Source organism: Teleopsis dalmanni, chromosome 2 (assembly GCF_002237135.1).
Source record: "Teleopsis dalmanni isolate 2A chromosome 2, ASM223713v2, whole genome shotgun sequence".
NCBI classification, from domain to species: Eukaryota; Metazoa; Arthropoda; class Insecta; order Diptera; family Diopsidae; genus Teleopsis; species Teleopsis dalmanni.
This window is the reverse complement of record NC_051847.1, coordinates 48,520,957-48,533,532: the sequence shown is the minus strand read 5'-3', so window position 1 is coordinate 48,533,532 and position 12,576 is coordinate 48,520,957. Positions and strand designations below refer to the sequence as shown.

The 12,576-nt window shown below is 29.0% G+C and overlaps 2 protein-coding genes across 3 annotated transcripts; both read right to left on the bottom strand.

Annotated features, from left to right (window-relative positions):
- Window positions 1–1,121: 1,121 nt before the first annotated feature.
- LOC119683708 (peptidoglycan-recognition protein SC2-like) lies at window positions 1,122–1,834 on the bottom strand. The gene is made up of 2 exons (XM_038097514.1): window positions 1,406–1,834; window positions 1,122–1,343 (listed from the first exon to the last, which is right to left on the bottom strand). The coding sequence occupies exons 1-2, from the start codon at window positions 1,782–1,784 to the stop codon at window positions 1,165–1,167; spliced, it is 558 nt and encodes a 185-aa protein (XP_037953442.1). The 5' UTR covers window positions 1,785–1,834; the 3' UTR covers window positions 1,122–1,164.
- Window positions 1,835–6,810: 4,976 nt separating this feature from the next.
- LOC119683137 (lysosomal-associated transmembrane protein 4B-like) lies at window positions 6,811–8,782 on the bottom strand. 2 transcript variants are annotated; one of them, XM_038096748.1, is made up of 4 exons: window positions 8,601–8,782; window positions 7,929–8,067; window positions 7,093–7,863; window positions 6,811–7,036 (listed from the first exon to the last, which is right to left on the bottom strand). In XM_038096748.1, the coding sequence occupies exons 1-3, from the start codon at window positions 8,731–8,733 to the stop codon at window positions 7,134–7,136; spliced, it is 1,002 nt and encodes a 333-aa protein (XP_037952676.1). In that variant the 5' UTR covers window positions 8,734–8,782; the 3' UTR covers window positions 6,811–7,036; window positions 7,093–7,133. The 2 variants fall into 2 exon arrangements, with proteins under 2 accessions (XP_037952676.1, XP_037952675.1); XM_038096747.1 differs by having other exon boundaries at window positions 6,811–7,863.
- Between the last annotated feature and the right edge of the window lie 3,794 nt (window positions 8,783–12,576).

The following is a 12,576-nucleotide window of genomic DNA, read 5'->3' as shown; positions in this document are numbered from 1 at the left end:
GCCCTGAGTCATCCAATGGGTAATTATCTAATAGTATGTACAGCGATAGTACATATAGCAATGTGTCTGATTACATTGAACTTGGAAAATGCCACTACAATCCTTTTCGTCCTCAATCCAAGTTGTAACAAAACTTATATCTAATAGTAGGTAGTTTTAAGTTTGAGTTGTGCACAGGATTTAGTAACCGTCACGTAATATCAGCCATCAGTAAAGAAAGTTCTACAACCCAATGATGCTAGCAGTTTATAAACAACACTATATAGTGCATTGTTTAAGTGACTAATAGATCTTCTTTAGATCTATTCTACGACAAAGGTGGAAATTTTTTTTACTAAAAAAGGTACTAAAACAAGATCCAGCTACAGTACCTCTTCGTGTTTCTCTCCGTAAATATTTCTTAATGAACATTTATTTTAAATACAAACATAATTAAAATTTTTATAAACCTTATATAGAAGCAATTTTTTGCATGAGTACTGTTATATTGAAGAAAGTATCTAGTAAAAGGAAGATGCCTAATAAAGTCCAATTAATTTAGCTATATTTCTGTAAAAAATTGGTCTTTAATTTGACCGGCGAAATTCGTTTTGTCATATTTGGTTTATTTTTTAGCCAATTATTTAGCCAAACATTACTTGAGTGTGATAGTATAGTTCAGATGGAACCACATATGATCTTTTAAAAATTATGGTAACTTAAAGAAGGATGTAAAAATCATTTTATTTAAGCATGAGTTAATACCATCGTCCAAATTAGATTTGGCTTCATGTCATTATTTTAAAACTAAAGGTATTTTGTACGAGTACATAAAAACCATTTCAAAAATAACCCGGGATTCGTGGAAGAATCTTGGAATGTGTATATTGCTAACAATGGTAATTATTCTGAACCACAAATGCTCAATTAATTATAAATTTTGATACGAAACTGAACATGTGTAGTCTTACTTAAGTTCTCCAATCTCAATCGTTGTTCCTTTTAGGCAATTTAACAAAAACAAATATATATGCTCTTTAACAGTCTGCAGAATATTTTTAGACACTATTATCATTGCAATATATCCATTATTGAAGTATAGTATATTTAAAAACCCAATATTTGAATAAAATATGAACAAGTTCATTATTAATATGCTTTTATTTAAAAAGTCATGAGATCAATTTAGGCCTTCCAGTGTGACCATGACTTGATCTCACTGTATAAATATGTGCCAGGACAATCAGTTGAACCAACTTGACGATGTCCGTACAAAATGTAGCCGGATGTAATTTGTCCCTTCGTCACAGCGTAGGCCAACAATTCTTTAGCGGCAGAAATTTGAACTGCAGTGGGTGAATAATCTAAAATGGAATTTGAAAATTTCAAATTTAAATATATTTATTAAAATATATTTCATACTTACTGTTAAAGTTGCCCATTAAGGAGATGCCAAGACTTTTTGAGTTCCAGTTAGATGCATGAGCACCAAGTACATTCCAACCGCGGCCTTCATAAATATTACCATCACCACCAATCAAGAAATTGTAACCAATATCAGCCCAACCCAAAGAATCCATATGATAGCTTTGTATGTTTTTCATTTGTTGGATGCAGGCAGCTTTTGTACTACAACTGGATCCTTCGGTATGATGAATAACAGCATAAGACAAGCCGCTAGCTAAAGTACTTTTGCTAGTTGGATTTCTTCCACCCCATTCCGATTTGGAGATTATGGTTATTCCGAAAACGGTCTGGGCACACAACAGCACCGCCACGAGACAGAAAAATGATTTTGAAAACATTTTGTTGTTTAAACTCAATGCACGAGTGATAAACTACTCTGAAAGGTATTCCAACTTTTGATTTTATATATTTCCAAATTTGCTCTTTATTTTATTAGATAAGAACTATTTTGTTTTGATTTCGAGATTATTTATAAAAATATTGTTCGCGCAAAAGTGCAAAAATAGCCATGATTAAAATTTAATTATTCCTATAGCAATTTTTGATTTTATCAAATTTAAGGTTTAAATGTTTTTCACTTCTCTGATAAAAAGGAATCAATAATGTTGATTATAAACAATCACTTGTATAAAAATATATGATGTTTACTTAAATTCAGTGATATTATGATACGAATGATAACGATTTCTTAATGATTAAAGGTGTATTCCGGCGATGATGTGTAAGGATGGAAATTTTGACTAATTTCCAACCTACATACGATCAGTTTGGAGTTAATATCTACAATGAAAACTGGTTAATTTTTATTGTTAATTTAAAACGTAAACAACTTACCTTAAAACCTCCCCCGCATGCACGTAATTGCACCAAATGAACAAACCTAAGATTACATTGAAAATGCAAGTAATATAAAATATATTTAAACAAATAAATAATACACTCATTTATTATTTATATTAATACTTTTAATATTTGTAATATTTATTTATTTATTAATAAATATTTATAAAAAATTAAATTTATTAATAAATAATAAACCGCACACACCGGCACTATATAAAAAAAAACACGTTTGTAAACAAGACAAAGCATGAAAGCTTTGGTTGAACTAAAAACAAAGCACGGCGAATTCAAGAACACACGAAAACACAAAGCACGGAAATTACACCCAGGCGAACAACAAGTATCAAAAATACCAACAGAAAATGTACCGATGCGCTACAGGAAAAGCTTCGGTCATTTGAGTATAAATAAACGCGCATTGTACAAGCAGGGGCACTTGTTGGGAAACTCTCAAAGGTAGTAATACGTCTTTGTGAAACAAGTCAGTCGAACTATAGCGTCAAGGTAGTATATACGTCTTGACAAGTAGATTGTATATGTAGTCTTATATGTAAATCAAGCCAAGGTAGTCATGATACATCTTGGCTAGTAGGATTTTCTGTAGGTTTGAGTTAGGGTAGTAATACGTCCTAACATTAATGAATGCTAACCAAGGCTGCAACCCAGCATAACACTTCTAATCTCCAGTTAACGACGTCTTCTGACAAAACACCAAGATTAGCACAAGTACTGTCGTCTGACAGCAACATTTCAGGCACGTGGAAACAACGATCGGAACAATTATCGAAGCACAATTATTCTAAATATCCGTAGTCATCAAATTAGCAAATCAGCATTATATTATAAATATATTAGATTGTACAACCTTATTTTATTTTAAATTCTCCTAAATAAATAATTGAATTACTACATCACATTGTCTTTGACTTCCAAAGTAAAAATTCTATTGCAACGACCCCTGGACGACGGCTGAGTATACCTCAGCATCATCAGCGACAGAAAGTGTGTAGTTACAGATGTTAATATACATCAAATTAATATAAGATGTTTATGATGTTAATATATATACTAAAATCATCGCTTTTTAAACGTTGAATCCATTCTTCGTAGCTTTCAATTGGAGAACACGCCCTATAAATTCTCTTAAACAAATAACACCGTGCTTGGACATATTACATTACTATCCCAACATTTGGAACGAATCTTTTCAAACAAATGAATATAGTAATTAATTAGTTAGCATATAACACAATATTACTACATATAGTATAATAAACTGTTCATAAAATATGGTATTAAACGTCAATATTATCAGATGTATGTTTCTATAAACCACTATAAAGACTTTATATTCAACAGTACAACAAAAAGAATAAAAGTTATAGTCAATTTTATTTAAGCCATTAAATAATAACAAATTGTAAATTATACTAAGAAAATATGTAGTTGAAACCACGTTTACACTGTAGTTCGTTATTGCTTGACTGTTCTTCATCGCTGTAATCCACTATATCTATTATAACATATATGTTTGTTCTCAATATGGTCGTACTTACTTTTTTATTTGGCCATAATAACACGTTATCAGGTTTCGGCCTGACGCAGAGTGTCCTCCTCGACGCAGCATGTGTCTCTGCTGTATGCGCGCCCTCTACAGTCTTGTACATCAAGTCCGGTTAGTGCACTTTCAATCACATTACCGGAGACACAGTCTACCTCTACACCTTCTTCCTCCAACTATCCCTTCAAATATCTTTTTCACTAGAGTATCAACATCTATTTTCACGACATGACGAAACCAACGAAACCGCTGGGTGTTAATTCGTTGAGTTATGTCAATGTCGTGATAAATTTAGTGGTCCATATGGATCGTCACCAACTCGTAGAGGACCAAAGATCGTACGAAGAATTTTTCTCTCAAACACTCATAGAGCTGCTTCATCATTCTGTGATAATATCCATGCTTTTGCACCATACAGAATATGATCGTTTAATAGATTATTATCTAATTCCACTTTATATTACTTCTATAAGAATATAACAAATCATTTTTAATCGTAATCACTTAATGCTATAAAAACTTGATATGAGACATAGTTATACGTTTTGCTATAATTAGTCTTTAGTTATAATTATTAGTGTTTTAAATAACGTAAATAGCAGAAACGGTATCTGATATAATATTCTATAAATAAAGGTAAGAAATAAATTGACAATATTTTATAGCATAGCAGATTCAGCATTTTATAGGAAAAATCTTTTTATATATAAACAACTTTCTCCATATGTACTATAATAGTTCAAGCTCTACTTTTACATTTATAGTAAAAGCTTATAATTATCCTTTCAGATTAAACTTTATAAGCGAAAGTTTCTCAATATCCTGACATTTTTTTTACAAAGTTTAGAATAAAAGTTTCGAAGGTTTTCATAATTTTTGTGTTCTTGAACTTATAAGAAAGTTTAAGGTCATGGGTGATGACCATAAATTTAAAAGCACACTTCTGCTGCTCAATGTTACCTTGAAAAGCGATTCAAAGGATATGAAAAATGTACTTTTTACCTTCATCTACCTTCTTATATAAAATTGGATTTTGTATAAACAAACAATTGCTTGCTATATTACTTAATAGAACTTGACTTGGGGGTAAACGTACTTTTTAAATTCTTATATTTATATATATATAAGAATCATTATATATATTATATACACTATATCATACTTAAACTAAATTATAACAAATTTTATGATTTGTATATTATGAAATTTTGTTAAATTTTTAAAGAAAAGGCTTGTCAAGAATTTTGAAGTGTCGTAGTTACACTATCAGCTGAATATATAAATGATGTCGTAGCCCCTTGAGACCTCTTACAAAACAAATACATGGGTTGGTATATAGATGATTTATATGGTATGAGGCGATACTATGTAAAACTGAGTGGATTTGTAATTGATGCTAGCCTTTTTATTTCGGTGGGTCGAAACTTTAAATCAATGGGACCGCAATGGATAGGTGTATGAGTTTTAAACAGATGGGCGACTTCATGGGAAATTAAGCTAGTAATTTTAAGAAACCTTATGTTGAAATTATTTAAAATTTGTTGTGCTCCTTCAAATTTAAGTAAGAGTTTCTTCTACTAAAAGAATTTTAACATCCTTACTTCCAGGTTGCATATAGTGCATAACGAATTTTACTGGTTCGCATTTTACTGGTCCGTGTCTGAATGATTTCACTTATAAACATAATTATTGACTCTTAGAGCATAAATTATATACTGTGAGCATTCCCCAAGTTACTACTCCTTCTCCTTCCTTCATATATACTCTATTTCATAATTATATTTTTCCTCTATGTAGTTTAGATGTGAAATCAGTACATTTTGCATAAAAAAAACAGTTTTTCCTCTACTAAATGTTATATTAATGTGTTTTAAATCCGACTTCCAACTTCTCATTTGAGTGGGTGTTAAACTTTACGTTATATTTCATATAGTCATATATACCCAGTTATTTATGAACAGAGCGACCAACTTATGACGTAAGACCACCTTGTTTTACACACATAATTAATTATTATATATAATAAATTCATATTTTAATTCTGATCAACTATGTGCATTTGTCGAGATTATGTATTACAATATTGTATTTTATCAAATATCTTTAATTATTTAAAAGTTAAAAAAAAATACAATTTTATATTTCGCAAAAAATGTTCGCCTTTTCCAAAGGGTGTTTATTTTATTGCGATTTTTTTTTTATTTTAAAAACTAGTGTATTCGAATATATATATATATATATATTTATGTATATATATATTTATTAATATTCTTTTTATAATCAAGATTAAAATATTAATAAAAGTAATAATTATAATAGTCTTAATATAAAAAGTAGAGGGTAACTACAAATATTAAATACTACATTTTTATAAATATAACAAAACAGAACATTTATTTTGTATTGTATTTTTTTATAAACAATTTTATATATAAAAAAAAAAAAAAAAATAGATAAATTCCAAGTATTACATGGTCGGAAAACTATTATTGTAATAGCTAGATTTTTTTAAACAATTTTTGAGCTTTTAACATTGAGTGAAGAAGCATTTTAGAGTGTGTAAGCGAGGTGAGCAATTTTTTGTTAATACCAAAATTTAAATTTTGTTTTTAAAAATGGAATGTTTAGATAAATATATATATGTGTATTATTCCGACTTGTAACTATTGGAGTTAATTTCGTTTATAAAAACAAAACTTGTTTTTTTAAAATTCTAATATTTTACAATATGAATTTAATTAAATTTGTATGGTATTAATTTGTTTCACTAAAATTGTCTACATTTCTTAAAAATTGATTTTTTTGTTTGTTAAAATTTGGATATATTAATTATATATTATTAATATGTTTAAATAACATAGCAAAGAAAAAAAGAGCTTCTATTCAAATTGATAGTTTTAGTTAATAAGATTTCCATTTTATAAAATTAATGTGCATTTTTAATATATGTTGCACGCACGAATAATACATAAAATTTAGTATTTTTATCTTAATATGTATACTTTCAATATGTATAATTTTTGTTTAGTTCAACCTGCTTAATTTCTCCATATAATTGTGTAGAATTTCAGTATTGTTACAAATTTGTTTAAAAAAAAAATAAAAATAAAAAAGGATATTAATTTGAAAGAAGTAAAAGATGAACGCGTAAAGTGAATAACATTAACACTTATTTTGAAAATTGCACTAAAAAATAAAACAGAATAAAAATACAAAATAAAAACATATAAAAAAAACTCTACACGCAATTTAGTCTCCAAAAAATCACTACTACACATACAAATTAGGCTTGACTCTCATTTGTATGGGCAGCATTCTGAGCAATGCTATTAGCTTCCGTAATGGACGAAACTGCAGCTGAACTTGTTGCAGTACGTATTGGTGATTCCTGTTCATCCACATTTGTAACAGTGACTGTATCATTGTATGCTGGTGGTGGTGTTGACAAACTATCATCAGTATCAGGTGTTGTAATATCAGCATCAGCATCAGCTGCAACAGCAGCAGCGGTGTTCTCATTACGCCTCATTGGTGGCGTATTTGCGTTAACATGTACAGTATTATTGTTATTTGGTGTATCATTATTATTATCAGTGCCTTCAGCATCATTTGTGTTGGTGTTCTCTTCAGCCTCATAATTGGACATGGCAACTTGATAAGATGGTGGTGGTGCTTGTTTCATATACTGTGCAATAGCTTCATCGTAATTGGGCAAGAGTGTGGAATAAGCTCGTTCCTCCGCAACTAAATTGGCACTGGCTATATCCGGCATAACGCAAGGTAACAATGTACGCATATTTTGTTGGCGCAATGTGAGATATTTGTAGCAACGCCAAACAATGCCTATAGCATATGCTTTGAGAAAAACAATACAGATAAACACAACCAGTACAACAATCACCAACTCCTCAGGTGAAAGTTCTAATAATTTCTCGCGCCACGGCAAGCGAGGAGATTCTGCGACAAGTCGATGTATTGCTTGCAAATAGCACAGGTAACCAGCAGCAGTTAAACTGTGAAAAAAGGGTGAAAATATAATAAATTTCTTTTTATAAGCAAAAAAAAAAAGTTGACTTACGTTGTAATTGCAAAGTCAAACAACTGCAAGCAAAAGAAAGGCAACAAATGTGATGGTTTCCCCTTAATGGTACCATATATCATCATTAATGTTATTGCTATCATACAAGTGCACACTAAGCCGCCCATATCAAAATTTTCTGCAATAAAAAGAAATATTCGTAAAGATTGAAATAAATTTTAGTGTATTTTTAGATTTAAAAAAATAATATATATTCCTTATGTTATATTACTTAGATAAGGAATTGTGTCACCACATTAAGATTTATCAATACAAACACTTGAGTGGATTTAAATAAAAAACATACTGCCAATTATAGTCAACTTCATAATTTAAGTATAAACAATATTTTGGCTATTTATAAAATCTACAACCATTTTATAATTTCATCATAAATTAATCCTGCCTCTACACAAACTAGACTTTAGCACACTCTAGATTTGGCACTAGATTTTTGTGGACTCTCAATATCCCAAATTATACGTATTTACAATCAAACATCTTAATAAAGCCTAACCAATGCTGTCACTGAATTACCCAGCGTCCACACTGGCTAGACTTTAGCAAAGTTCATATATAGCACGTATTTCCACTCAGACACAAAAATATTGTCAAAATCTGTCCAGTGTAGACACGGTATAATTAATTTGTTTCAACAAATTTCATACTTACGATATTGCTTACGATAGATTAGTGAGTGGTCACGATAAGCATAAGGCGGTTCAATTTTGCTTAAAGGAGTAGGCAAAATTGGTGCATTGGGATCCACGTTATAGTCGTAACTATTTTCCAATTCCTCCATCATATGCGGATTGCGCCATATAACAGCCAGCAGACTCAGAGCCAAAATGTTCAAGAACTGTAATATAAATACAAAGTAAATTAAAAAAATATAGTAAAACTAATAATTAAGTGGACATAATTATTTGTTTTTATTACAAATTTAAAAAGTATGTACTTAAGACTGTTTGTTAACCCCAGAACTAACTACAAGTTGTAAAATAGATATGATTTTAAATAGACTCTTAATTTATTTATTGAGATTCTTTTAGTAAAATCCTTTCGTCTGACTGTATCAGTTCTTAGAACAAAGCATATTAGTAGTTCGAGAAGGTCTCGGTCTTCGCTAGAATTTTAAGGCAGTATAAACCATTGAAATCAAAAACATAAATAACAACTATCTAAGTCTTAATAGATTTAAGCTTAGATATATCACTGGTTTATGAACTGAACATACTCCTTTCTGTTAACCACTATCTATCAAGGATAAAAGAAACAGACATGGATTAGGAATATAACTGACACATCTGTTCTAAGACATTCATTTGTAATAAAGTAATGAATATTATATTATTTTACACTTTATTAAAATTATTTACCCTTTTTTATGTCAGTGTCGAGATTGGTTAGTTAGCTTTTTAATATCCTTGAAGCCTCCGACCTGATAGAGCTGTATCTTTCAAAATTAAGGACGTAATCAACTTTTTAGATTTCACTTTTATTTTTATAGGATAGTCTGTGCTCCGAGTACTATGGTCTTTATACCTGTTTTAGTTGTTCATTTAGTCAGTCTGAATCAACGTTTTATATGTATATGGTATCACTAAGGCCTATTATTTTAGCTAAAGTGGATTTTTGGTGTTTACAACCGCCAGGGCAGCTTAACCTAACATATATCTTTTTTAACTTTATTTTTGTTTTTTTTTTAAACTGATATCAGCCTTAATAAGAACTTAAAATATTATTACACCTGTTTGAAGTATTATAGTATATTGATCGAACAAAGGGGCCTGCTTGAAATAGTTCGAACATCTTATAGTGTTGGAAAAATTACTACTATAAATATTTGTATAAATTCAATCGTAAATAAAATCTGACGTAGAACAGATGAACTGTTCAAGCCCCTCAAATAATTGGGAACATTTCAAGTTCGATCCAAATCTTTCATTTAAATTTATGTGTTCGATCAGCAAGAGCATCTTAATACTTCAACATTTCAAATCACTAATCTAAATTCATCGAGTCATATATAATTTAAAAATAAAATAAATATAAAAAATACTGAATTATATTAGTAAAATCTTTTTTAGGTACTAACTTTATGAAGAAAACATAAACCAGCCTAACAGGACTTGGATGTAACCGTTTCTGCTACAATCTAAGCGAAAGCAATCTCTTTCCTGAATAGATAGGAATTGACATTATAAGCATTATAGTTAAAATAAGAAGAGAGCTCTCAAACTTTGCCTTATGTAAGCTAAGAAAGGGTAGTGTGCACTATTTGTGTGTTAAAGGATATGTGTAGGAGAATAACCTATTTTTATCGAACAGAGAAATAGCTATTTGAAGAAGCCAGTGTTTAAAATTGAAGAGGTATATAATTCTTTAAATGGATAATCAACGAAGCTATACTGTATAGCAATAAAATAATAGAAAATGAAACTTTTAAGTCAAAGAAATTAATAAAACATATAAATTAATATATAAAAAAATATTTATTCTTGCAAAAGTTATACAAGTTAATAAACTCTAAATATTATATTTATCTTTAGTAATTTGATTTACAAACGAAGCCGTGGGCAGTATTGAAACTTAACAATTAAAAATAAAAATATAATTAATTAATTCAATTATTCCGCAACTGGTTTATGATCTCGTTTTAATATAAACACAGTAAGTGAATTTGTTAATAAAACTTTCACAGCAAAGTAACAAAACTTCAGAAAAATGTGCGAACATAAAAGTCAAGTATGGCTTTGGGTCAGTTGCGCTGACTCTGAGCTTCAAATTTGGCAGGGCACGAGTGCGATTACTGGTAGTTGTAGTCTCAAAAAATTATTTACGAATAATTAAATATAAAAAATAATTCCAGGATCACTGCTAATGGGTATTTGGCAATACTCAAAACAGCTGTATGTTCAGCTAAAAATCCAATTAATTAAAATAATATTAAATGAATTTTTGTTGTTGTAGTTTACTACTTTTCGAAAAATATCTTTATGTAATTGAATTATTATATTATAAAAAGGAAAAATACGAATAAATAAATAAATAAATATAAAAAAAACTTTATTATATAACCATATTTTTTATGTTATATAAACTCAATACGAGTATTGTCAAAGAAAGTGAGCAATCTATAAAAAAAATTGTTTGTTTTTTTCGTTAAAGTAAAATATTTAAAATATACATTAAAGTGAGAGAAGAAGACGTCTGACATTATTTAGATAATTATGAAGCAGAAATGATTCTAAATAAATATTTAATTTCTCAACTAGTTTTTTCTGCTATCTTTCATCCATTCGAAACGTTGAACTGTAAATTAATAATCATAAAGTTCACAGAATCAAGGAAATGTTGCGAAACTGGGCATCGGACTTCAAATACGAACGTGTCCAAAAATTAGAGAGAAGACGTGACTGATACTTAGACTAGGTGCTAATGAATTTTTTTCACTTATTTAAATAAAATCGTTCGCCGTAATTAACTACGTCAAATGAGTTGAAAAAAGACTGTATAAATATTTACTCGTAAATATCGGAACGTGTAAATGAATTTAAAATAACAAATTTAAATATTTGCATGAATGTCTGTCGTCAAATTGTATCTTAAGACTTTTATAGAAGAAATTAATTCAGTAAACTATTTGCATTGTAATCTGATTAATTCCTTAATATTGTACTGCATTCCTCGCGAGAATTTAAATTGTAAATAAAGAAGCTCAATTTTTTAATATATATAATTTGAATTATATAAATAAATAAATAATTTTGATTTTAAAAAATTAGTAATTTTTTAATATCACGTTAGATATAAGCGAGTACGCATAAGAGTTGATAGTAAACCATTAAATGAAGCATTTGTATTCATTACGTTGCGTTATTAATTGGCCTACAAAAAATTATTTTCAATGCTTTGAATGGCTTGGAGATTAGTGAAACTTGGTTTCGGAAGACACGGTGGTGAAGGGAATTTGATTTACTGCTTTGTGTTCAAATTTACAAAATAATTTTGCACAGCCATGAAAAATGTAAATAAAACTGATAAGCGCAAATTGTATTGCAAAAGGCTGTATCTCGCCCAGTAAACATACAATCAATCTCAGTTGTTATATTATGTATACTTATGAGTCATGATGTACTTTGCTGCAAAGATTGACCCGTACATTTCTATAATGTTTTTGTAAATAATTTATCTTAGTTATAAATAAATTCATATTTTTGTATAATTTATATATCATTTTATTCAAATTTACAGTATTTTTACTAAGCTACCAGTTCTGTAGCCCCACTTTGCTTTTGGGGGGCTTTGAAATAGTTTTAGCAATCTCCAAAGATTTTATCTTATTAAACAGACATTATGTATTACTAACGAATACACAAATTAATTAAAATAGTTGTTGGATGTTGTGCCCTTCCCTAACACAAAAAAAAATATCTAACTTATTAAACCGTCACTAATGTATATACAAATGTATAAATAGAGTTCTTTCAAGTAAAACAATTCTTTCTAAAACATAAAAAAAAAATTTATCTTGTTTTAAAGATATGACACATTAATAATAAATACTATATACACACGTATAAACATAGTTATATATCGTATATCATGATATTGATCATATATGTGACGGGGTCTATGATTTTGA